The sequence below is a fragment of the Rana temporaria genome, chromosome 2 (assembly GCF_905171775.1).
Source record: "Rana temporaria chromosome 2, aRanTem1.1, whole genome shotgun sequence".
Lineage (NCBI taxonomy): Eukaryota > Metazoa > Chordata > Amphibia > Anura > Ranidae > Rana > Rana temporaria.
Window position 1 is genome coordinate 33,246,907 of NC_053490.1, and position 25,682 is coordinate 33,272,588.

A 25,682-nucleotide genomic window follows, 5' to 3' on the forward strand; every position below is an offset into this window, starting at 1 on the left:
TAAAGCGACGCAGTCCCGAACTGTAAAAACACCTTGGGTCTTTAGCCAGCATATTGGTCCGGGGCTTAAGTGGATAATGACTCTGAATCTATATGACTACACCATGCCCAGTCCGGTGTCCACAATGTCCATTTCTTGGTCCATATATAACAAAGATAACAGGAGAGCTCCAGTGGTGACTGTCCCTCTTGACCTCTGTTTGTGCCGACTCTTTTTTGAATCCTCTCCTGTGATTGGTCAGTTCAGTCATGTGCTCTGTCTCTGCAGAACTGTGACACATCCGTGGTGACTGATGCTGCGTAGCAGTGGCTGCCCCTCGGAAACCATATTTGTCCTTGGATCGTATACAAAAGTTTTCTCTGTCCCTTCGCCGTTCTCATCTCTGCCGCCCATAATATAGATCTTCCCTCCGCAGACCGTCACCCCACAGCTTTCCTGCAGAACAAGAAAGACATCATTTCAGTTTTATTACAGCTGAACCCCAACATTCAGTCTTGCACGGTTGGACCGGCTCCTCTCCTGTACTGAAATGGCTTACTCTGATTTCACTGCACACAGTGAGCTTCTTACAAAGCTGCAACAAGTCAGAGAGAGCCAATCATTTTCTGGCTGGAGGACATTCAGCATCATCTAGACCAGGGGTGCCCAACCACCAGATGTGGCTCGCCACCTCCTGTTCTGAGATGGAGCATTGGCAAGTCTAGATTGCAGGTTCCTGACCAGCCATCCCGAATCATCATTGTGAAAGGAGCTGGTGTTCTGTTGAGAAATGCCCCCTATCGAAAAATGCCTGGCCGGAACTGCGCATGCAGAGAACGGAACTTCAGCACAGCCGATTTGGCGATCAGCTGTTGTCTCGCGTGGCCGAGGCACATTCATGTAGGAGAGGGGCGGATATTTACATGAAGGGGTCGGATTTTTAAGTGATGGCCAGTGGTGGGGGCAGAATTTATATCAATGGTGGAGAATACATTTTTATCTGCTATTCATTATATTCACTTGTGCGCCGTCTTTAATCAATTGAAGGGTGGCTTTTTCTATTTTAGATAAAGGTTTCTATTCCAGCATTGTTTGGCCATTGATATAAATTCCGCCCCCACCACTGCCCATCATTTAAAAATCTGCCCCCTTCTTGTAAATATCCACCCCTCTCCTACATGGACGTGCTGCGACCACGCGAGGCAACAGCTGATCTTCAACTCAACGCCGTGCTGCGCATGCACAGTTTCACCCTGGCACTATTCGATAGCAGGGCACGTCTCGACAGAACACCGGCGCTAGAGGAAGCATGTGGCTGCACTAGAAAGCAGAACCAATGCTTCCCGTACAGTGTGGGCTCCTGTCACAGGCAGCCAAATGCACTCAGTCTCCTGGGACAGAAGAGGTTACCCCATCACATCAGAGGTCCCCCCCTTTACGTCAGAGGTTTTCCCATCACATCAGAGTCCCATCATAAAAACCTCTCATCAGAAGCCACACCATTTCCATCAGATGCTGCCCTATACATCAGGGCCCACCCTATACATTGGAGTCCCCCATCACAGAATCCCCCCATCCCATCAGAATCCCTTCCTCACTCCAGCAGTATAGAAGAAGGCAGGAAGTGGAGCAGGTCTGGATAAAGGTGCACTCTGTCCTCTCCTAAATGCTGGAGGCATCGGCATCATGATTTACCATGGTGCGGGCAGGACACCATGCATCCTGGCGCTAGATCTTCATTGGTTGTTATGGGGCAGGTGGCCGGCCTGCACCATGGTGGCACACGATGCTGGTTTAGGACAAACTGTCCCTTTTTTGCGGCACCCCTCTCACACTTTTTAATATACATTTCTAGGTCCAGTGTTGCGGCTTCTGTCTTGTATTGTGCTGTTTTTTTGAGCTGTGTGATTTATGGACATTTAAGTAGAGTTCTCACCAGTACACCAGGTAATGCAGCCGCCTCGCTCCACACATCTGACTCCGGCTGGTATTTGAAGATGGTGCTCATTAACCCGCCGCCAACATAAATCGTCCCATCTAGCTCAACCGCACTGATACAGTCCTTGTAGAATGGGGCTGGAGACTTATAGGTCCATTTATCCTCCACAGGATCATAACACTGAACCTGGAAGACATACAACTTTCATCATAATGCTGAAGGATTACAATTTTCATTCAAAATGCAAGATGGAGGGAAATAGAGAGGACATGCTAAAGTAATATCTCTTAATTTGTAAAGACGCATTTGTTTGGGTTCGTTTTGGTAGTATGGAGAGGTTAAAACACCCATTATTTTTTTTCACTGTTTATGTATTGATGGGGAAACTTCCCTTCACTTCCTGTCCCAGAGATGCAATAAGTTAGAGGAGATCTCCCAAAGTTAAAGGAATTCCACTCTTATGCCTCGTACACACGGAAAGTCCGTGTGTAGCCTCAATCAGACTTTTTTTGTCGGAAGTCCGACGGACCTTAGATAGAGAACCTGTTCTCTATCTCTACGTCGAACTTCTGACAGACTCAATGCGGACTTTTGCATGGTCAAAAGTCTGACCGTGTGTACAAGGCATTAGGCAAATGTTCCCATTGACACATTGCTCCTTACCTTTTGTTCTAGGGATAACTCTAAAAAATGTTGATTTCCCCTCACTTTTTATCACATTGACAATAAAGATAAAGCGGAGTGATCTCCTCAGTTGGGATACAGACAGCAAAAAAACATGGCAGATGGTCTAATACTTCCATACTCTGTTGAAAACTAAAAAAACTTGGTAAATTTTCGCAACCAATTTAATCCCGAAAGGAACCCTTGAAATCATTTCTAGGTCTTGGGAAACACTTTTAAAACCAATGTATTGGAGTTCATTGGGTAAAATGCTTCTTACATTGGTGGTCAGTAGGAAGAATGTCAGTAGTGATCAAAATTCCATTCTTACAGATAGCTAAACAGATTATTTGTGTCCCACAGCTGGCTCTGCAGATTGGCATTGGCCCCGACACTACAATATGTAGGCACCATCAGATTTAGACCTGGGGGGGGGAGGGGGTGTAAGGCAAAAGCATAATGAGCTAGTATACTAGCATATGGTAGTATACGGCATACACTAGCTCATTATGAAATACTTACCTTAGAACGAGGCGTCGGCATCTGATCCTGGTCACTTTTAAGGGAGCTGACATTTCCCCCTTGGCGTGTCTTTTGGGTTTGCGGCTTTGGCGCTGTGAGTGGCAGGTAGTTGTTGATGGATCAACTTGGATACAACCACTAGCAGTAATCATTGTGTTCTACCAGCTGGGAAGGCTCCCCGCAGACCCTCCTCCCCTTCCTTCCCCGACCTGGGAGGACACAATAACGCTGTGGCAGGCATTCCCCCCATCAACCCTGATTGTGTTGATGTGGGAATCAAGTGATTTCCTTGCACTGATAATGGAAAGAAAACAAACTGCATAAACTATGGGCTGCCTAACTCATCTTGAGGACACTGCTCTCAACTGCCAGTAGGCACAGAGCACTTAGGCCTCGTACACACGACCGAGTTTCTCAGCAAAAACCAGCAAGAAACTTGCTGGGAGATATTTTTTTGCAGAGGAAACCGGTTGTGTGTACATTTTCGTCGAGGAAACTGTTGAGAAACTCGACGAGCCAAAAAGAGAGCAAGTTCTCTATTTCCTCGACGGGAATAGAGAATCTTGCCTTGTCGAGTTCCTCGACAGCCTAACAAGGAACTTGACGAGGAAAACGATGTGTGTTCGCCCGTCGAGTTCCTCGGTCGTGTGTACGAGGCTTTAGTCTTTAAATCGGTAGCTGGTGACTTTTAATATGGACACTTACCTGTCCAGGGAGCTTGCGATGTCGCCCCCCCCCCCCCAAGGCCGATCCGCCCATCGGATCAGGTGGCAGTGCTGCCATTCCAACTAAGGGAAACCGGCAGTGGAGCCTTGCGACTTCACTGCCTGTTTCCTGTCGCACATCGCTTTGTGAATGCCCAGCTTGTCTTCTGGGGGACACACAGGTCCGCCGCAGAAGAAGACGTTAAGGGCCGCGGCCTGGCTGGATCGGAAGTACACTCGGTACTTCCAAAAAGGTAAGGAAGAAAAAGAGAAAAAAATTATATCCAAAAATGAGATGTTGAGAGTTGGTCTTTAGTTTAAGACCACCTCTCAAAAATGGGTGGAACTCTGCTTTAATGGGTCATCTTGGTTCTCAGATAATTATTTTTCAGTGCCAATTTGCTGAACAACCTTTCTCCCAATCAACTAGTGGTCATCATGCTCAATTGCTCCTTTTGCCCCTAAAGCCGTACACACGATCGGAATTTCTGATGGAAAAAGTCTGTCTCACTGTATGCCCCATTGGAGTAATTCCATAGAAAATCCGATGAATTCCATCGGAGTTTAGATAGAGAACATGTTCTATTTTACTCCAATGGAATTCCATCGGAATTCCAATTTGAGTTTGGCCAGGCAAAAGCCCGATCGTGTGTACGGGGCATAATAAATCCGGCACTGGCCACCATCAAATAAGAGATCAACCAGCCAGAGCTCAAGGACCCCTAGCAAATTTTGTAGGAACTCTAAGGTTCCATTGAACACTGGTTGAACTTGAAAATGGCTGGTCTAGAGATGCTATAATTTCTGGATTACACACTTGCTAGTGCTAGATTTCTAGTACTTAGAATGTAGCGCCTTCCCCAATCTTCTGTAACATTGTATTATTGACCAAGCTATCTAGGCTTCTAGTAATGAGCTGTCTGTCACTCGTCTATACTTCTAGGCCTGAGCTGACTTATGTCTGATTCAAACAGATGGACCTGTACCAAAAGAGGGGGGAGGAACCAATGGAGGGGGAAGGAATCAATGGACTGACTCAAATATAAATGTATTAAGGAAAATAAATAAAAAAGGGGGAAGGCCAGACTGACCACTTGATCTTTTTACCATCAATCTTCTATGTTTCCATGTTTGTTAATTTTATTTTTAGCTATTGAGCTCGGAAACAGCTCATCAGCGTGACAGACATGCCAGGAGCTCCATTTGCTAGCTGAAAATGCAAATACTAAACATTCATAAAAAATATTGACAAAAAAAAAAAAAATATGCAGGTATATCTACTTTTTTCAGCCCTCACCATACTAAATAAATAAAAAAGTATACAAAACCACAATGGTCATTGGGAAGAATTACCCTTTTACAGATATCTAAAAAGATTAGTGGTGTCAGTGGGAACTTATGTGAGAGGTAACAAATGCTCATTACACAAAGGACCCCTAGTAAACTCTGGAGGAACTATTGGGATCTATGGAACCCTGGTTGAGAAACCTTGCAATAAACATTCAAACGTAACTGACTTCATTACACAATCTATTTGAATATCAGAACTGTGGATTACCTTGTCTATGCTCTGATGATCATCTACTGCTCCACCAATGACATAGAGCTTGTTCATACAAGTGACCACCCCTGCAGAGCTCACAGCTTCCAACATGGGAGTGGCAGTAGTCCAGGCATTGGTGGAAGAGTTGTATCGTTCCACTGTGGTCAACCTACTCTGACCATCAAAGCCACCAACTGCGTAGATCTATGGAGAAGAAGAGAGGCACTTTATATTATACAATTTTATATAACTTATTTTACATTTATATTTTTTATAGACTCACAGGGATTCACTGACTATTATCCTCTACCCTTCATGTCATATTCCTGGTGGGTGGTTGGGGGGGGGGTGATAAAAAAACGTCAGTACTTAAAAATATCCATAGGCGACGCTTATTTTTTAATTATTTTATACAGGTTACCAGTTTAGAGTTACAGAGGAGGTCTAGTGCTAGAATTCTTGCTGGCGCTCTAACATACGCGGCGATACCTCACATGTGTGGTTTGAACGGCGTTTACATATGTGGACAGGACTTACGTTTGTGTTCGCTTCTGAGTGCGAGCTACAGTGGCGTTTTAAAACATTTTTATTATTATTTATTTTTTTATTTTACTTAATTTTTTTTATTTTTACACTTTTTTTTCTGATCACTTTTATTCCTATTACAAGGAATGTAAACATTCCTTGTAATAGGAATGGTTTGTGACAGGTACTCTTTATGGAGAGATGCGGGGTCAATAAGACCCCACATCTCTCCTCCAGGCTGGAAAGAATGAGATCGTGAAAAAAAAAATTCACTGATCTCATGCCGACATGAGATTGCGGCTTTGTTTACTTCCGGGTGCGACGTCATAACGTCGCGCCCAAGCCTCCAACGGTCATAACGTCGCGCCCTGGTCACCAGTCATCTCTATGCTTCCCATCCGGCGCCGGCAGATCGTTTCTCCGGGTCCCCAATGGCACAGGAGAGCCCGGAGAAGCACCAGATGGCGGTGGGAGGGGGGTGTCCCCTCCCGTCGCCTATAAGAACGATCAAATGGTGGAACTGCCGCTATGATCATTCTTATGGTGCACAGAATCGCTGGCTGAAAAGATGGATATCTGAATGATGCCTGTAGCTGCACCCATCATTCAGATATCCCCACTGAAAGTCCAGGACGTCATATGACGTACCTTGGGCGCAAAGTGGTTAAATATACAGTATATATATATAAATATACTGTACATACAAACTGTGACTTTTCCTTCTGAATTTTCTTTTCCAAGAAGATGCTTTGGAGGAATCAGAACAAGTTCTGTAATGCCGCGTGCACACGGTCGGAATTTCCACTGGAAAAAGTCCAATGGGAGCTTTTAATCGAATATTCCGACTTTTTCCGTCGGAATTTCCGACGGACTTAGATAGAGAGCAGTTAGACTGTATGGGATTCCGATGGGAAAAACAATTTAACGCATTGAACTTCCAACTTTTTCCCGACGGAAATTCCGCTCGTGCGTACAGGGCATTAGAGGCCAGCACTGGTCCACACTATGGGCTAGATTCACATAGAACCGCCTATCTTTGCGGCGGCGTAACATATCCGATTTACGTTACGCCTCCGCAACTTAGACTGGCAAGTACTGTATTCTCAAAACACTTGCTCCGTAAGTTGCGGCGGCGTAGCGTAAATCGGCCAGGGTTAGCCCGCCTAATTCAAATTTGGATCAGGGGGGGGCGTGTTTTATGGAAATGTACTGTGACCCGACGTGATTGACGTTTTTCCCGAACGGCGCATGTGCCGTCCGTGGAATTTCCCAGTGTGCATTGCAGTGTACGCCGCAAGGACGTCATTGGTTTCGACATGAACGTAAATGACGTCTAGGCCCATTCACGGACGACTTACGCAAACAACGTAACTTTTTCAAATTTCGACGTGGGAACGACGGCCATACTTAACATTGGTACGCCGCACTTACGCCACCATATAGCAGGGGGGAAAAGCCTAACGTAAACGGCGTAACTTTACTGCGTCGGCCAGGCGTACGTTCGGGAATTTGCGTATCTAGCTAGTTTGCATACTCGCCGCGGAATTCGACGGAAGCGCCACCTAGCGGGCCAGCGTAAATATGCAGTTACGATCCGACGGCGTAAGAGACTTACGCCTGTCGGATCTAACAGATATCTATGCGTAACTGATTCTAAGAATCAGGCGCATAGATACGACGGCGCAACGCAGAGATACGACGGCGTATCTGGAGATACGCCGTTGTATCTCCACTGAGAATCTGGCCCTAAATCTGCAGATATTCCACAGAACCCTGAAGATTTATTGGTCCATTGTTTGTAGTTACCCTCCCACACTCACCTGTCCCTTTAGTGTCACCATTCCGTGCCTCCATCTCCCTGTGTTCAGAGAGGCGACTTTAACCCAACTGTTGATGTGGACATTGAGCATCCAAACATGCCGGCTGTCTATATGACCACCTGGAATTTAACATAAAAAAAACGACAAGCATTAAAACCAATGGTTCATTTTTTGCCTGTAGTAGTCCAGACACGTTTTCAAACAATTATTTCAGATACCTCTGCAGTACAGGCACATTTCCTTGTGTTTATCACTTAAAAAAAAAAAAAGAAGAAGAAAACAAAACTAATTATAAAAAATCATGCTGGTTTGCCAGATATTCAATGAGCTCATAATGTCCTGTTTGAACTGACAATGCTGCCGCTGCTACAATGTGATCCCAGCCAGTGTTGTCAGCACTGCCTTTGTTCTCCTCTGCAGGACTACATAACACCTCCCCTGTCCTCATGCCTGTAACACAAGGGGGAGGTGAGCCGACAACTCTGCCTTTGCTACATTTAGGCTGGGTTTACACCTATGCGAATTGGATGAGGGCCTCCTCGCGCTTTTTACGAACGGCGCATGCGCCGTTCGTGAAAAAATCCCAGTGCGCATGCACGAAATTCCGCCGCAAATAGTCATTGTTTTCGACGTGAACGTAAATTACCTCCAGCCCTATTCGCGAACGACTTACGCAAACGATGTAAAATTTTCAAAACTCGACGCGGGAACGACGGCCATACTTAACATAGGATACGCCTCATGTAGCAGGGGTAACTATACGCCGAAAAAAGCCTAACGTAAACGACGTAAAAAAATGCGCCGGCCGGACGTACGTTTCTGAATCGGCGTATCTAGCTCATTTGCATATTCCTCGCGTAAATCTATGGAAGCGCCACCTAGCGGCCAGCGTAAATATGCAACTAAGATACGACGGTGTAAAACACTTACGCCGGTCGGATCTTAGGGAAATCTATGTGTAACTGATTCTATGAATCAGTCGCATGGATACGACCGGCCGGACTCAGAGATACGACGGCGTATCTGGAGATACGCCGTCGTATCTTCTATCTGAATCTACCCCAATATGTCTAATATGAGAGCTGTTTCAGTTAAAAAAAAAAAAAGGCATAAAAAAATAAATAAAAAAAATACTACCTTCCAATGAAAATCATAACAGTGCCACCTAGTGACTAAATTACAGAATGCATTACCATGACTGTACCCACAAGCTTCCTACAAATGTAACTACAAAATAACTACAAATTAAATAATGACACATATGATTCAATCTGAAAGTAGCACAGCAGTTCTTTTTTTCTCAGTCCTGCCTGTAATCCTGCAAGTAGATCTTTTATTCCTTCACTTCCAATGCTATTTGTTCTGCATGGAAAACGCACAGTAACATTGTCAACCTGAGGACAGGATAGTCCTAGAAGGACATTAAAGTGGATGTAAACCCGAAAATGTTTTATTTATTTTTTTGATGTCACAATGTAGAGTATAAGATTTCCTATCATCTGTGCCTAGTCTTGCCACACAGAGTTCATCCACCTCTGAGCAATCCTCTTTTGTTGTTCAGTTAAATAAAACGGACCTACAGAGAAAAACCTTAGTCCGTTCCGCCCCCTTGCTGTGAGCGATAGGTTATTTACATATCTCATGCACTAGCCTGGAGACAGGCATTATTTTTTAATTCCCACCCCCACTCCTTTTCTGAAGTCATATGGTTACTTTTCTGGATTTTGACTGGATGCTAGTGATCATAGCAGAATTTAGTGTAAGGAATACACAGGAGAAAATGCATGTTGACAAGGGGAGTGTAGAGGTGGGCGCGGAGTCTACTGACATCACGACTTCACATACCGAGCTCCAGCCAACAGACCCACCCACAGAATCTGCAGTTTTTCAGTTCTTATAACAGACAGAGGGGAGACATTTGACAGGTAAGGATACATGCAGGAGGCATCTATATCCGTATAGATCAGCACTATGGCAGTAGTTTAGAAAGGATGAGAGTGGCTTTACATCCACTTTAAGGTTTAAATTGATTTCAAAAGAGCAAGAAACAAAGTCAAACTTAAAGCAGAGCTTCAGTTATTTTTTCATTTGTCCATCTATTAAATCTTCTGCCCCTGTTGTTTGGATAGTAAGGGCCAGATTCACGTAGGTGAGCGGCGGCGTAACGTATCGTAGATACGTTACACCGCCGCAAGTTTTCATCGCAAGTGCCTGATTCACAAAGCACTTGCGATGAAAACTACGCTGGCGGCCTTCGGCGCAAGGCGGGCCAATTCAAATGGGCGTGTGCCATTTAAATTAGGCTCGCTCCCACGCCGGACCTACTGCGCATGCTCCGTTTCGCAATTCCCATCGTGCCTTGCGCGCCGTGACAGAATTTTTTCGAATGGCAAATCGCAAACGACGTTAAATTTTAAATTTCGACGCGGGAACGACGGCCATACTTTATACAGCAATTCGATTGCTGAGTAAAGTTAAGGCACCAAAAAAAAATACTAACTTTGCGACGGGAAACTAGACTAGCGGCGACGTAGCGAACGCGAAAATCCGTCGGGAATCGCCGTAACTCCTAATTTGCATACCCCACGCTGGTTTACGACGCAAACTCCCCCCAGCGGCGGCCGCGGTACTGCATCCTAAGATCCGGCAGTGTAAAACAATTACACCTGTCGGATCTTATGGATATCTATGTGTAACTGATTCTATGAATCAGCCGCATAGATAGAAACAGAGATACGACGGAGTATCAGGAGATACTGATACGCCCTCGTATCTCTTTGGTGAATCTGGCCCTAAGTATTTTTTTTTTTTCTGCCAGTAAATTCCTTATACAGCCCACTTCCTGTTTCTTTTCTGGTAAAAAGCCTAGGCTTATGACTTCATGCACAGCTCTCTCTTGTGAGAGTTTGCCAGGAAGGGAGGGGGTGAGTCATAAGAGGGCCAATGAGAGCTACAGAGATGGAGGTGTGTGTCTGTGTAAATCCAGGAAGTAGCTTCAGCTGCCCACAGTTAAAATGGATGCAGCCAGACTCAGTGGAGGGAGATTTCTGCAGCATATTTGGCAAGTACAGAATCACAGTATATATAAAATAATATGCAAAGTGGTTGGAGGGAAGCTTCAGAATGGCAAAGATGTTTTTATAACAAATTATGTGAGCAGACTGCAGTTCCTCTTTAACTCCAGCTGTGGACTGTTTGGGATACTTTGTGAAGATATTTTCTGACCTCTGTGAATTACAGATACGTTCTTCTGAAGGTTCAGTACTCCACTCATAGGTGTGCGCAGCCTATTGCATTAGGGTGTGCACCCCAAAGCTCAAACATATTTGCATGTGTGTATACAGTATACTGATGGTGTCAGCAGAGCGGTGGATAGTGTCAGTAGGGCAGAGATTGATGTGTCAGTAGGGCAGTGGATGGTGTTAGTAGTTTTTTATTTTTATTATATATTAATTTTATTTTAGGAGCCCCATTCGGGAGCTTTGGTGAAATATCAGGGGTCTATTTTTGTGCATTACTGCACGTTTAACGCAGTATATTTCTGTGCATTGCTGCATGTTTAACGCACTATATTCCAGTGTGTTACTGTACGTTTAATGAAGTATATTTCTGTGCATTACTGCATGTTTAACGCACTATATTCCAGTGTGTTACTGTACATTTAATGAAGTATATTTCTGTGCATTACTGCATGTTTAACGCACTATATTCCAGTGTGTTACTGTACATTTAACGCAGTATATTTCTGTGCATTACTGCACGTTTATCACTGTATATTTTGGTGTGTTATGTGCCGTTTAATGTTGTATTTTTCTGTGCGTTAGTGCACGTTTAACGCAGTATATTTCAATGCAATCTGCACCACACAGGGTGATTAGGGTGTGCCCAGGCACACCTGGCACACCCTGTACGCACGCCTATGACTCCACTGTACAAAGAGCCATTAAATAACCAACAAGTGCCCATATGTGTTTATTCATACCTGAGATATAAATATTATTCTTCAACACGCAGGTGGCCATCTCTGATTTGATGTATCCTGGGAGTCCAGAGAGCCCCGTCCACTGTCCCGTCTTCTGGTCATAGCTGTCAATGTGCGGTAACTTTAAGGCCCCTTTCTTGTCACAGCCACCAATCACAACAATCATTTCAGACAAATCCATAAATCTGTAAAGATATAGTTCAGAAATGACACTCAGATGTCATCACAAACAACTTTTAAAGTAACCTTTTCACCAATTGCGTAGAGAAATTTCTGCAGCAAACTTCACAGTTTAAAATCAGGGGTCTCCAAACTTTCTAAACAAGGGGCCAGTTTACTATCCTCTAAACTGTAGAGGGACTGGAGTGTAGCCAGTTTGAGTAGAAAGTGTTAGTAGGAGGAATAATGCCCCGTTATTGGTGTCAGTGAGAGGAATAGTGCCCCATCATTGAGCAGACACACACCAGTCAGAGTTCTGTTTTATGGAAGCAAGTGGCCAAAATAGGTATTTAATAAAGTTATATATGTTTCTATTGTTAATAGTGTGATTAGAACTGTATACCAACTAGTTATGTGTTTTCTTATAGTTCAAGCAAACTGCAAACAGAAACACAGAGCGAGTAAAACTATTGATTAAGCCTCAGAGAGATCATAAAGTGTTTAAATAACTTAAAGTGAGAGTACAGATACTGAAGAAAGAAATATATCTACCATTTTATATAGAATGACAAGATTGAACAGTTGAACCGCCATTTGTTATACTTTATGCAACACATGTTTGTACATGAACTGCCTGCTGCAAAATTGTCAGTGTTATATATAAAGAAAAGCTGAAGTTAAAGGGTCACTAAAGGAAAAAAAATTTTTTGCTGAAATGACTGTTTACAGGGTATAGAGACATAAAAGTTAACTGATTCCTTTTAAAAATTATTAAAAATAGATTAAATTCAATCATATAATGTGCCTCTAGTTTCACTTTCGGTTTTAAACTGGTTTCACGTTTCTGTGAAGTAAAGAGACCCACAGAACAAAAACAAACAAATCCAGGGCAGTGTTTTGTTTTTAAAATGAATCTGATTGGTTCTGAGGAGTTTTAGACACACAGCTTGGACCACAGTGAGAAGCTCCCATGAGATTTTTCATAAGGAGCCAGACAAGCAGGAAGTGTGGAGATCACAGCAGAATTACAGCTACTTCAAAGCAAAAACGAACAATGAGGACATGAAACCAGTACTGCAGTAAGGTAAAGGAAGCTATTTAGCTAAAAAAATTTTTTCCTTTAGTGATCCTTTAATAAAGAAGTTATCTTAAGAGTTTGGTGTGCTCTTTAACCACTTAAGGACCACCTCCTGCAGATATACGTCGGCAGAATGGCACGGCTGGGCACAAGCACGTACAGGTACGTCCTCTTTAAGTGCCCAGCCGTTCTTCTCGTGCGCGCGCCCACAACCCGGTACCAAGCTCCGTGACCGCGGCCGTAGGACCCGCGGACCCGATTGCCGCTGGAGTCCCGCGATCGGTCCCCGGAGCTGAAGAATGGGGAGAGCTGTGTGTAAACACAGCTTCCCCGTTCATCACTGTGGCGCTGTCATTGATCGTGTGTTCCCTGTTATAGGGAAACACGATCAATGACGTCACACGTCCAGCCCCGCCCCCCTACAGTTAGAAACATAGATAAGGGCACACTTAACCCCTTCAGCGCCCCCTAGTGGTTAACTCCCAAACTGCAATTGTCATTTTCACAGTAAACAATGCATTGCAATGACTGTGGCAGTCCCAAAAAAAAAAAAAAAACGCTGATCGCCGCCATTAGTAGTAAAAAAATGCAATAAAACTATCCCCTATTTTGTAAACGGTATAAATTTTGTGCAAACCAATCGATAAACGCTTATTGCGATTTTTTTTACCAAAAATATGTAGAATAATACGTATCGGCCTAAACTGAGGGGAAAAAAAATGTTTTATATATTTTTGGGGGATATTTATTATAGCAAAAAGTAAAAAATATTGAATTTTTTTCAAAATTGTCGCTCTATTTTTGTTTATAGCGCAAAAAATAAAAACCACAGAGGTGATCAAATACCACCAAAAGAAAGCTCTATTTGTGGGAAAAAAAGGACGCCAATTTTGTTTGGGAGCCACTTCGCACGACCGCGCAATTGTCAGTTAAAGCGACGCAGTGCCGAATCGCAAAAACTGTCCGGGTCCTTTACCTGCCTAAAGGTCCGGGTCTTAAGTGGTTAAACCTACTGCTTCCATAGAACGGGATTAGAGGAATTATAGAGTAACAGATAGTCTTGTTTGGACTAAAAGATCAGAGAAATCTAAATTCTTCTAATGCCACAGCGCATAAAGGCACTTCATAGTGCTGCGCCTGCCACTCCGTTTACCCCTACTAATGACATAACCTATAGCTAAAACAAGTAAACAATATATTATTACCTTCTTGGCCTCATCCTAATTGAATTGCCAGTGTTACCAAGAATTAGGTACATCTGAGCTTCATAAAATAAAGGGAAACACTCCGGAGAATCTTGGATAATTTTGTCCATTTTCACCTTCTCCAGAAAATAAGCAGGGTCCAGCAGGGGCAATCTCACATGTTCTAAAAGATCCTTTGGTACCTTTTCCCCTTTTTTATTTTTCTTGACCCATCTCAAGACGGCTTCAAAGACCACCTCCTCTTTGGGCACCACCAAATCATCGCTGGATAGGTACTCGATGAGTTCCTCTTTGCTTAAGTCCAAGAATTCCTCCTGCATGGAAACTTCTGTAAACCTTTCTAACATCATCTTCTTGGTTTTATCAGACAAAGAAGGAATGGATAACGTGTCTGCAATCTTCTTTATCCCTACACAGTTCAAAGGGTCAAGTTGGCATTCAAGGAACTTTACACAGAGCTTTTGTAAACTGCCCATGTCAAGGAAGTCTGACATCCAGAGGATCTCCTGAACATTTTCTTCTTGAATTGTAATTCTTCCTTCGTACATGAAGTCCAAAACTAGAGCCATGCACGGCGCCGAAACTTCGGGAAGGCTGACCATGCCAAGGTGACTTTCTTTGAGGTTGCTGGTGAACATGGCCTTAAAATAGGCACTTTTGGTAGAAAGGATGACTCGGTGGCAGGGGAACTGCTGACCTTCTACTTGTAGCGTTAGATCGGTGAACAACCCATTCTTCCTCGAGATGTTTAAACTGTCTAGAATTTCCATAGCGTAGCATGAGCCAACACAGGGACTAGAATCTCCATGTGTTATCATTTCTCTTATGGGACTTTGAAGACACTTGGTCCTATAGCTCAGTTCTGTTTTCATCCTATAAAACAACAAATCACAATGAATCTAGAAAATAAATGGACCTTTATTTGATCATTTTCAATTTTACGTAACTTTAACAAAAATTAACTTATTATTTTTTTACAGTAAGTTTAAATGTAGTTATATTTATTAACCACTTCCTTACTGGGCACATAAACCCCCCTCCCGCCCAGACAAATTTTCGGCTTTCAGCGCGGACGCACTCTGAATGACAATTGCGCGGTCATAGAACGTTGTACCCTAATGAACTTTTTATCATTTTTTCACACAAATAGAGCTTTCTTTTGGTGGTACTTAATCCCTGCTGGGGTTTTTATTTTTTGCTAAACAAACAAAAAAAACATGGAATATTTTTGGAAAAAAAAAGCATGTTTCATAGTTTGTTAAAAAATCTAGCAAACAGGTAATTTTTCTCCTTCATTGATATGCGCTGATGAGGTGGCACTGGTGGGCACTGATAGGCACAGATAAAGTGGCACTGATAGGCACAGATAAGGCAGCACCGATGAGCACAGATAAGGCAGCACTGATGGCCACTGATGGGAGGCACTTATGGGCACTGATAGGTGGCACTGGTAGGTGACACTAATAGGTGACACTGTGGGCTCTGATGGGTGGCACTGTGGGCTCTGATGGGTGGCACTGTGGTCACTGATGGGTGGCATTGTGGGTGGAACTGTGGGCACTGATGGGTGGCACTGTGGGCACTGATAGGTGGTGCTATATGAGGGAAAAGTCTATTGCGCTACTGCGAGTGTTGGAACGTAAAATACGTGAGAAAGGGTTAAAGTAACTGAAGCTGCTTAATCTAAAGGTGCACAAATACCATGAATAGAATATGAAAAAAAGTGATCAGCGCTACAGTGTAGACAAAAAACAAAATCAATAAATGAATGCAAAAAACCTAGCATTCAGTGAGCCGTGCGGTCATCTGATGGGCTACAGCAGCAAAAAAACACCCAAAAAGTGATCCTATCAGATGGGCTACAGCTGCCAAACCATAAAGTGGGGATTACCTCTTAAGAGAGGAATGTGAAAACCAGTGAAAAAATGGAAAAAAGGAATGAACAATCAATAATACATCAGATAATAGGAACTACACATGTCACTAAAACCTGTGGTGCTGGTGTTCACTGGTAGGCAGCACCGTTATGCAGGTGGCACCTCTCCTTCATCAGGACTGATGTCCCTCTGACAGTCGCCAGTGATCAGCTCTGTTTACATCACATGATCAGCTGTCATTGGCTGACAGCTGATCACGTGATACGGGGTCAGGATCGACAACTTACTCCAATCTCTGATCAGCCAAGTCTCATTGATTTGCTGATCACGGAGCGCGCGCTGCTGCAGGGGGCGCGAAGGCTGCTCGAGCAACGGGAGGACAACCAGGGACGCCCTCCCGGCAATTTGGGCTCGCACTGTAGCCATCTTTCGGCTATAGCGTGGATCTAAAGTGGTTAAAGAATAAAGTTAGACAAATTTTAGGATTTTTGAGTAGATGAATTAACTCACAGGGCTCGTTTACACGCTTTTTTTAAAGCTCTCTGAACCCCATTTAAAGCCTCTGTCACTAAATAAAATGGTTAGCATGAATCAGTGTGACGTGTATCACAGGGGGCGGGACTTTGTTACAGTGGGCGCCGGAATATTCAAATCCGTGACAGAGCTCTGTGTAGTAAGGCTGCATTTCATGGGCACTGGTAATAATGCATTTATTGGCACTTTTCAGGCTGCATTTCATGGGCACTGGTAATAATGCATTTATTGGCACTGGTAAAGCTTCATTTCATTGGCACTGGTAAGGTTGCATTTCATGGGCACTGATCAGGCTGTATTTTATGGGCGCTGGTAAATATTTCAGTACACTATTTGGTTCAGAATATTTTTTTTCTTGCTTTCCACTTCTAAAACCTAGGTGCGTTTTATAGTCAGGTGCATCTTAAGGAGCGAAAAATACAGTAGACATTTTATGGGACCTAATATTGTGATTTGGGAACACATTAACCACTTGCTGACCAGCGCATGCACTTTTACGTCAGCAGAATAGCGCGGACAGGCAAATTGGTGTACAGGTACGTCCCTTTTAATTTTACGCTGTGTGGGCGCGCGCCATTGCCGCAAGCTCCTTGACCGTGCCCACGGGACCTGCGGACTCCATGTCTGCCGGTGTCCCGCGATCAGGTCACGGAGCTGCAGAACAGGGAGAGGCCAGTGTAAACAAGGCAACTCCTTGTTCTGCCTAGTGACAGGACACTGATCATCTGCTCCCTCTCATCGGGAGCAGTGATCACAGTCGTGTCACAGTAAGCCCACACAGTTAGAATCACTCCCTAGGACACACTTGACCCTTTCCTAGCCCCTTAGTGGTATTTTACAAAAAATATGTAGAAGAATACATATCGGCCTAAACTGAGGGAAAAATTGTTTTTTATATATATATTTTTGGGGAATATTTATTATAGGAAAAAATATTGCTATTTTTGTTTATAGCGCAAAAAAAAAAGCCGCAGAAGTGATCAATTACCACCAAAGAAAGCTCTACGTGTGGGAAAAAAAGAATTTTTGTTTGGAAGCAACATCGAACGACTACGCAATTTTCAGTTAAAGCGACCCAGTGCCTAATCGCAAAAAAGTGGCCCGGTCATTTGGCAGACAAATCCTCTGGGGCTGAAGTAGTTAATGTGTTTGGCAGCAGCTATTACAGGCATGGATTGTTTTTGCATACACTGATTTTTGTATTGATTTAAATATTTTTGTTTCATTGGTGACAAGCACTTTAACAATTTTTTTTATTAATTTTGACAAGTAACAGTTAATGCTGGGTCACGACAAAAATTCAGTCAACATATAAGACCATACGAATAATATGTAGACAGATGCATACCATTGTTTTCTATACAGTGGCGGTTCGCCCATAGAGGGCGCTGGAGCACCGCCCCCTATGGCTCTCACCGCCACTGAGTCTAATAACATAGATTCATGCCGTGCTGTTCTATTCAGATCGTCGGCGCTCATGTCCGGCCATCTGAATAACGGCAGCTGGTTGGCTGTACGGAAGTGCCTATCAGAGCCAACGGCTCTGATAGGCTTTTCCGAGTACAGCCCTTGGGTCCCGGAAGCTTATACAAGGAACGCACTAGGGATGTGCTCCTTGTATAAGACTGACAGGCGTCTCAGCCAATCAGGTTCACCGGTTCTGGTAACCTGATTGGCTGAAGCGTCATCGAGGGCGGGAGAAGACATCGAGGGACGGTGGAAGCAGGATGGCTGACCCCAAAAAGGTAAGTGCCGGGCTGAAATGGGGAGGGGGCATTTTACAGGGCACAGTGGCAGAATTTAACAGGGCACAGTGGCGAGTACAATTGATGGGCACAGTGGCGAGTACAATTGATGGGCACAGTGGTGACAGCAATTGATGGGCACAGTGGTGACAACAATTCATGGGCACAATGGTGACAACAATTGATGGGCACAGTGGTGACAACAATTCATGGGCACAATGGTGACAACAATTCATGGGCACAATGGTGACAACAATTAATGGGCACAATGGTGACAACAATTCATGGGCACAGTGGTGACAACAATTGATGGGCACAGTGGTGACAACAATTCATGGGCACAATGGCGACAACAATTGATGGGCACAGTGGTGACAACAATTGATGGGCACAGTGGTGACAACAATTGATGGGCACAGTGGTAAAGTTTGATGGCATGGCACAGTGGCTGTATTTGGCATGGCACAGTGGTGACAACAATTGATGGGCACAGTGGTGACAACAATTGATGGGCACAGTGGTAAAGTTTGATGGCATGGCACAGTGGCTGTATTTGGCATGGCACAGTGGTGACAACAATTGATGGGCACAGTGGTGACAATTGATGGGCACAGTGGTGACAATTGATAGCACAGTGGCTGCGTTTGATGGCATGGCACAGTGGCGACAATTGATGGCATGGCACAGTGGCTGCAATTGATGGGCACAGTAGCTGTGTATGATGGGCACAGTGGCTGCCTTTGATGGGCAAAGTGACTGCAATTGATGGGCACAGTAGCTGTGTATGATGGGCACAGTGAGGCTGCAATTGTTTTTTTTTTTGTTTTTTTTGTTTGCGCCCCCCAAAAATTTGGAGCACCAGCCGCCACTGTTTCTATATATAATGTATGTGAATTATGTGCAATAATAAAACCTGGTGCTGATCAGGACAGAAATGCTGACAGAGGACAATTGCTTTCAGCAAGGGGAGTGTCCATGCGTGTTGAATCCTTCAATAAATCAACTGTTAAAGAATTCTGCAATCTTTGTAGAATGCTACGCTGCATCTGTATTTAAGATGTGTTACAGAATGATCTGCCAGTTCAAACCAGCAACAAAAATCTGTGATGTTATCTAAATACAATGAATTATTAGGGAGAGATTTAATCCAAGCTAATAGCTTTGAAAATTCGGAGTCACGATACAGCCAATCAATAACTGCCATTAGCAGACTTTGTGTTAAAGAGATGATGTCACTGTGCCTTAGGGCAGGGCAATGTCACTTTGATGCCAATGATAATATTTCCAGTTTATAATGATGCTACCATCATGTTTCTGGTACAACACATGGCAAGCGACGGTTTTGTTTTCAATAATGTCCTGCCCAATTTTTTTTTTTTTTTTTACATTCTAAAAAAATATGTTTTTTTTTTTATTTTATTTAATTTTTTTCAACCTGACCAGTTCTAATGTTACTGTAATAAAAATAAAAACGATTGTGTTCTCTGATGTGTCCCACTTCTAATAAAGCTAAAATTTACTTTGTGGTACAAAAGCATGGCAATATTATTTTATTTTGAAATTAAAATCAATGTATTTTTTTTTAATCGTGTGTAATTTTTGTTTAATACACACATAAAAGATTATGATAAAAAAAAATAGAATAAAAACATTTTCCATTTGAACATAATTTTTATTTTATTTTTAAATTAAAAGACAGCGGAGGGGAAAAGGGGAAGAAGGAGTTGATAAGGATTGCTTTAGGTTTACTGGGCCAGATTCTCGTACAATTGCGGTGGCGCAACGTAACCCGTTTACGTTACACCGCCGCAAGTTTTCAGTGTAAGTGCCTGATCCACAAAGCACTTACCTGTAAACTTGCGGCGGTGTATCGTAAACACGTCCGGCGCAAGCCCGCCCAATTCAAATGGGGCGTGTACCATTTAAATTAGGCGCGCTCCCGCGCCGGACGTACTGCGCATGCTCAGTTTAGAAATGCCTGCCGTGCTTTGCGCGATGTGACGTCATTTTTTAGAACGGCGACGTGCGTAGCGTCCATTCGTATTCCCGGACATCTTACGCCAAAACAAAAGCAAATTGAAATTCGACCCGGGAACGACGGCCATACTTTAACATGGCTCGACTAAAGTTAAGCCATGTTAAAGCAGGTGTAACTTTGCGACGGGAAAAAATTACTAGCGACGACGTAACGAACGCGAAAACCTTCGTGGATCGCCGTAAATACTCATTTGCATACCCGACGCTGGAATACGACGCAAAATCCCCCCAGCGGCAGCCGAAGTATTGCATCCTAAGATCCGACGGTGTAAGTCAATTACACCTGTCGGATCTTAGGGCTATCTATGCGTAACTGATTCGATGAATCAGCCGCATAGATAGGACAAGAGATACGACGGAGTATCAGGAAATACGCCGTTGTATCTATTCTGTGAATCTGGCCAACTGAGCCTAGGTTCACCCTGGTGCGTGCAAAACACTGCATGTGATACGCACAGGAATCGCACCTCATTCCTTTGCACATCACATGCGATGTCTTTGCGGTGCAATTCGAGCGCTACATTGTGTAACATACATAATAAAGTTATATATTTATTAATTACATGTTTACAGATTGCAGGGTTGATTTTTGGAGGGGTCCCTGAAGACCCTGGGATACAGAACAGGACTCCCATTTCCCAGTGATTTTGTCACATATAGGAAGCACAGTGAGATGGGAGGAAAAGGGCGACCTGGGCATAAATCCACCCTTAAAGCATTTGGATGAAACCTTTTTGGCCATAATTGGTATGTCCAAGATCTTCACGTGGTCACATTGATGTTTTTTCTAATCTTATTAAACAATTATTTTGAAAAAATCAATTTTAATACAGGGGGCACCCATTCTGTCATCGTATTGCTTTGTGGTCCTAAATACACATCTAAAGCTGTTTGCCTTCAGACTCTCTCTCTCTCTGACTGAAATTCTGTAAAGCCTCATCTGAACAAAGCAGACAAGGAGAAGAAGGGAGAAGGAGATATGTTATGTTTCTGACTCCTTAGAACAGGGGTGGGCAATTATTTTTTCGATGGGGCCACATGAGAAACTAAAAATATTTTGGAGGGCCGGGCCAAAAGGCTAAACTCAATACTGCATAAAATCAATTGTATTTCTTTATAAAAAGCAGTAAATATCATTGTTGGACAACTGGTACAAGTACTTGTTATAGTTAAACAATGAAAAAGTGAGGTTGCCTTACAAGAAAAAAAAAAAATTTTTTAAACAAAATTTCCCAAAACAATGAAAATTTTTCACTATTTGTGACTCATATTAGTGAAAATTTCCAGAGAGGATCAGAGACTGCGGACATGATACCAGAGAGGATCAGAGACTGCGCACATGATACCAGAGAGGATCAGAGACTGCGGACATGATACCAGAGAGGATCAGAGACTGCAGACATGATACCAGAGAGGATCAGAGACTGCAGACATGATACCAGAGAGGATCAGAGACTGCGCACATGATACCAGAGAGGATAGAGACTGCGCACATGATACCAGAGAGGATCAGAGACTGCGCACATGATACCAGAGAGGATCAGAGACTGCGCACATGATACCAGAGAGGATCAGAGACTGCAGACATGATACTAGAGAGGATCAGAGACTGCAGACATTGTCCCCATAAAGTCCTGCCAAACGACAATGTATGCCGTGTCATAAATTATGGTTTATGTATGTCTTATTGTCTTAGTGATTGATTCACATCACAACTTCATTGATAGCTTTTTTTTGTATGATTTTTAGTTTTGCTCATTACTGCCACACACGTGCAATGCATGGCTGCATGTGTGTGGCAGTGATGAGCAAAAGCAAAAATCATACAAAAAATAAGGGTATCCATTTCAAATCAATGAAGTTGTGATGTTAATCAATCACTAAGACATACATAAACCAGTGTGCCATCAATTGCTGCCAGTGTGCCATCAATTACTGTCAGTGTGCCATCAATTGCTGTCAGTGTGCCACCAGTGTGCCATCAATTGCTGCCAGTGTGGCATCAATTGCTGCCATTGTGCCATCAATTGCTGCCAGTGTGCCATCAATTGCTGCCAGTGTGCCACCAGTGTGCCATCAATTGCTGCCAGTGTGCCATCAATTGCTGCCAGTGTGCCATCAATTGCTGCCAGTGTGCCACCAGTGTGCCATCAATTGCTGCCAGTGTGCCATCAATTGCTGCCAGTGTGCCACCAGTGTGCCATCAATTGCTGCCAGTGTGCCATCAATTGCTGCCAGTGTGCCACCAGTGTGCCATCAATTGCTGTCAGTGTGCCACCAGTGTGCCATCAATTGCTGCCAGTGTGCCATCAATTGCTGCCAGTGTGCCACCAGTGTGCCATCAATTGCTGCCAGTGTGCCATCAATTGCTGCCAGTGTGCCATCAATTGCTGCCAGTGAGCCATCAATTGCTGCCAGTGTGCCACCAGTGTGCCATCAATTGCTGCCAGTGTGCCATCAATTGCTGTCAGTGTGCCACCAGTGTGCCATCAATTGCTGCCAGTGTGCCATCAATTGCTGCCAGCATCCCCACAAGCAAGTACCTGATGATGATGATGATGAAATCTCTGTCCTGTCAGTGTTTTGCTGCCTGCAGTCCTCGGCCGTCTCGGGTCTCCTACAGCAGCCTGTGCAGTGTGCACAGTGTGAGGTGAGGAGTCGGGACCGGGTCATTACTTGGCGGGAATTGGGGGACTTTTTTGAATTCGGGGACACTCACTCCACGTGGTGACGGGCGGCTGGGAATGCCGTCAGCGGGGGGCGGGAAAGGAAGCGTGGCCAGCTCCAATGGCTTCTTCGGCTGAATCAGCGGGGGGGTGGGAAAGGAGGCGCGGCTAACACCCACGGGTTTCTTCGGCTGCACCAGCGGGGGGGCGGGAAAGAGGTGCGGCTAACACCCGCAATTCTTTCGGCTGCAAATTCAGACTTCAAATTCAGATTTCTAGCGATCCGCCCGGGGGCCGGATTAAAAGGTCCGCCGGGCCGTATACGGCCCGCGGGCCGTAGTTTGCCCACCTCTGCCTTAGAAGGTGTGTATATTAATAAAACATATTATATATATATATATATATATATATATATATATATATATATATATATATATATATATATATAATAAACAGGCTTCTTTTTTCTGCAGAGCACCTAAGACGAGCCAGGTAGGCATGTAAGACAGCTACAACTAACTGGTAATGTAGTCCTAGACACATGTAATATTAATAAGAAATAGTGGCCCAGATTCTCGTAGATGGGCGTAAAACTGTGCGGGCGTAACGTATCTGCTTTACGTTACGCCGCCGCAAGTTTTACAGGCAAGTGCTTTATTCACAAAGAACTTGCCTGTAAAGTTGCGGCGGCGTAGCGTAAATCACCCGGCGCAAGCCCGCCTAATTCAAATTAGCCGGGTAGGGGGTGTGGAGCATTTAAATTAGGCACGTTCCCGCGCCGAACGTACTGCGCATGCGCCGTCCGGAAAATATCCCAGGGTGCATTGCTCCAAATGACGTCGCAAGGACGTCATTGGTTTCGACGTGAACGTAAATGGCGTCCAGCCCCATTCACGGACGACTTACGCAAACGACGTAAATTTTAAAATTTCGACGCGGGAGCGACGGCAATACTTAACATTGGTTGCCCCTCATATAGCAGGGGCAACTTTACGCAGTGCAAATCTAAGGTAAACGGCGTAACTTCACTTCGTCGACCGCGCGTACGTTCGGGAATTCGCGTATTTTGCTAATTTGCATACTCGCCGGGGAAAACGACGGAGGCGACACCTAGCGGCAAAAAAAAAAAATCGCATTTAAGATCCTTACAAGCCTGTCGGATCTAATGGATATCTATGCATAACTGATTCTAAGAATCAGTCGCATAGATACGACAGCCCAGATTAGGACTTACGACGGCGTACATTGCGTTGCGCCCTCGTAAGCCCTTTGAGAATCTGGGCCATTATGTTTTAACTACAGTAAAACCTTGGTTTGCGAGCATAATTCATTCCAGAAACATGCTTGTAATCCAAAGCACTTGTATATCAAAGCATTTTTTTTACAGGGTATAAAAGAGAAGAGAGGCGCCTCTAAGTGTAGCAATAAGTTGCTACATTAAATGTAACCATATTACTACACTTGGGGGCTCCTCTCTTCCCTTTTATACTCAGTTGTGACACTTAGGCCGCGTACACACGGTCGGTCCAAACCGATGAAAACGGCCTGAAGTCCAGTTTCATCGGTCTAAACCGACCGTGTGTACGGCCCATCGGTCTGTTGTCCTTCGGACCAAAATTAGAGAGCTTTCTTTAAAATCGAACCGATGGACGGCTGACCATCTGTCCAAACCGATGGTTAGCACACAAAAGCATCAGTTCAAAACCCGCGCATGCTCAGAATCAAGTCGACGCATGCTTGGAAGCTTCGAACTTCGTTTTTTTTCATCGTCGTGTGTTTTACGTCACCGCGTTCTGACCCGATCGGTTTTTGAACTGATGGTGTGTACGCACATCAGTCCATCGGTCTGCTGCAACGGTGAACCAATGAAAACGTTCCGTCGGACCATTCTCATCGGATGGATCGCCCGTGTGTACGCGGCCTTAGAGGCTCCTCTCTTCTTTTTTATACTCAGTTGTGACATGACGCTACTCTTATATCAAGACATCGCTTGTATACCAAGGCAAAATGTATTAAAACATTTTGCTTGTCTTGCAAAACGCTCTCAAACCAAGTTACTCTCAAACCAAGGTTTTACTGTAGTTTTATTCCTGAACATAATAAAAAATAAAAAATAAATAAAATAAAAATAAATAAAATAAAATAAAAAAAATACACAAAAAAAATAGAAATGTAAAATATTTAACTCTTTGTATTTCTATTTAATGCAGCACGCTCATCCTACAGATTATATCAAACACAAGCCCTGCAGGCAACGGGCGAAGAACATGCAATAAAGCTCCTATGATTACCCAGCTTAGGTCACTACACAGCAGCATCTCCAAGAACAAAGGCATTGTCACATTGTCACATTACCTGGATGGAAGGGAAGTGGCTGGCTCAGTGTCTTGCAGGAACTTGTGTCAGCAAGTGTCAGTTGGAGACGCTCTTCTCCTCTATTTGTATTCAGCAGGGAATGGGGGCAGATATGTTGGCAGAAAACCAAATAAAATCTTGTCTGTTTCCTCCTTGTCAATGGAAAGTGTGTTATTGAATCTCAGCTGTGTGCCAGCTCCCCGCAGGAGGAGGAGGAGGAGTCCAGTACAGACAAAGGCAAAGGGGGCTTCAGTCCCTCTCCTGGGGGATTTAGAAACTGGATTATACATGAAACAGACCTCTGGAGATCATTTCTCAATGTGCTGGAGGCTGTCATTACTGCCAGCTG

General features: G+C 44.0%; 1 protein-coding gene across 1 annotated transcript; it reads right to left on the reverse strand.

Annotated features, from left to right (window-relative positions):
* On the reverse strand, positions 1-25,682 carry LOC120928934 (kelch-like protein 35). The gene is made up of 7 exons (XM_040340039.1): positions 25,334-25,682; positions 14,120-14,992; positions 11,678-11,862; positions 7,696-7,814; positions 5,366-5,554; positions 1,916-2,104; positions 1-435 (listed from the first exon to the last, which is right to left on the reverse strand). Exons 2-7 carry the CDS (start codon positions 14,989-14,991, stop codon positions 247-249), a joined length of 1,743 nt encoding a protein of 580 aa, XP_040195973.1. The 5' UTR covers position 14,992; positions 25,334-25,682; the 3' UTR covers positions 1-246.

What these genes read in the sequence shown, in the direction of transcription:
- LOC120928934 (XM_040340039.1), bottom strand. Translation starts at nt 14,991, where the DNA reads ATGAAAACAGAACTGAGCTATAGGACCAAGTGTCTTCAAAGTCCCATA. An exon ending in GAATAATATTTATATCTCAG is followed by an intron (nt 7,815 to 11,677) that starts GTATGAATAAAC and finishes GTTAAATTCCAG; the next exon opens with GTGGTCATATAGACAGCCGG. An exon ending in TGGTGACACTAAAGGGACAG is followed by an intron (nt 5,555 to 7,695) that starts GTGAGTGTGGGA and finishes TCTTCTCCATAG; the next exon opens with ATCTACGCAGTTGGTGGCTT.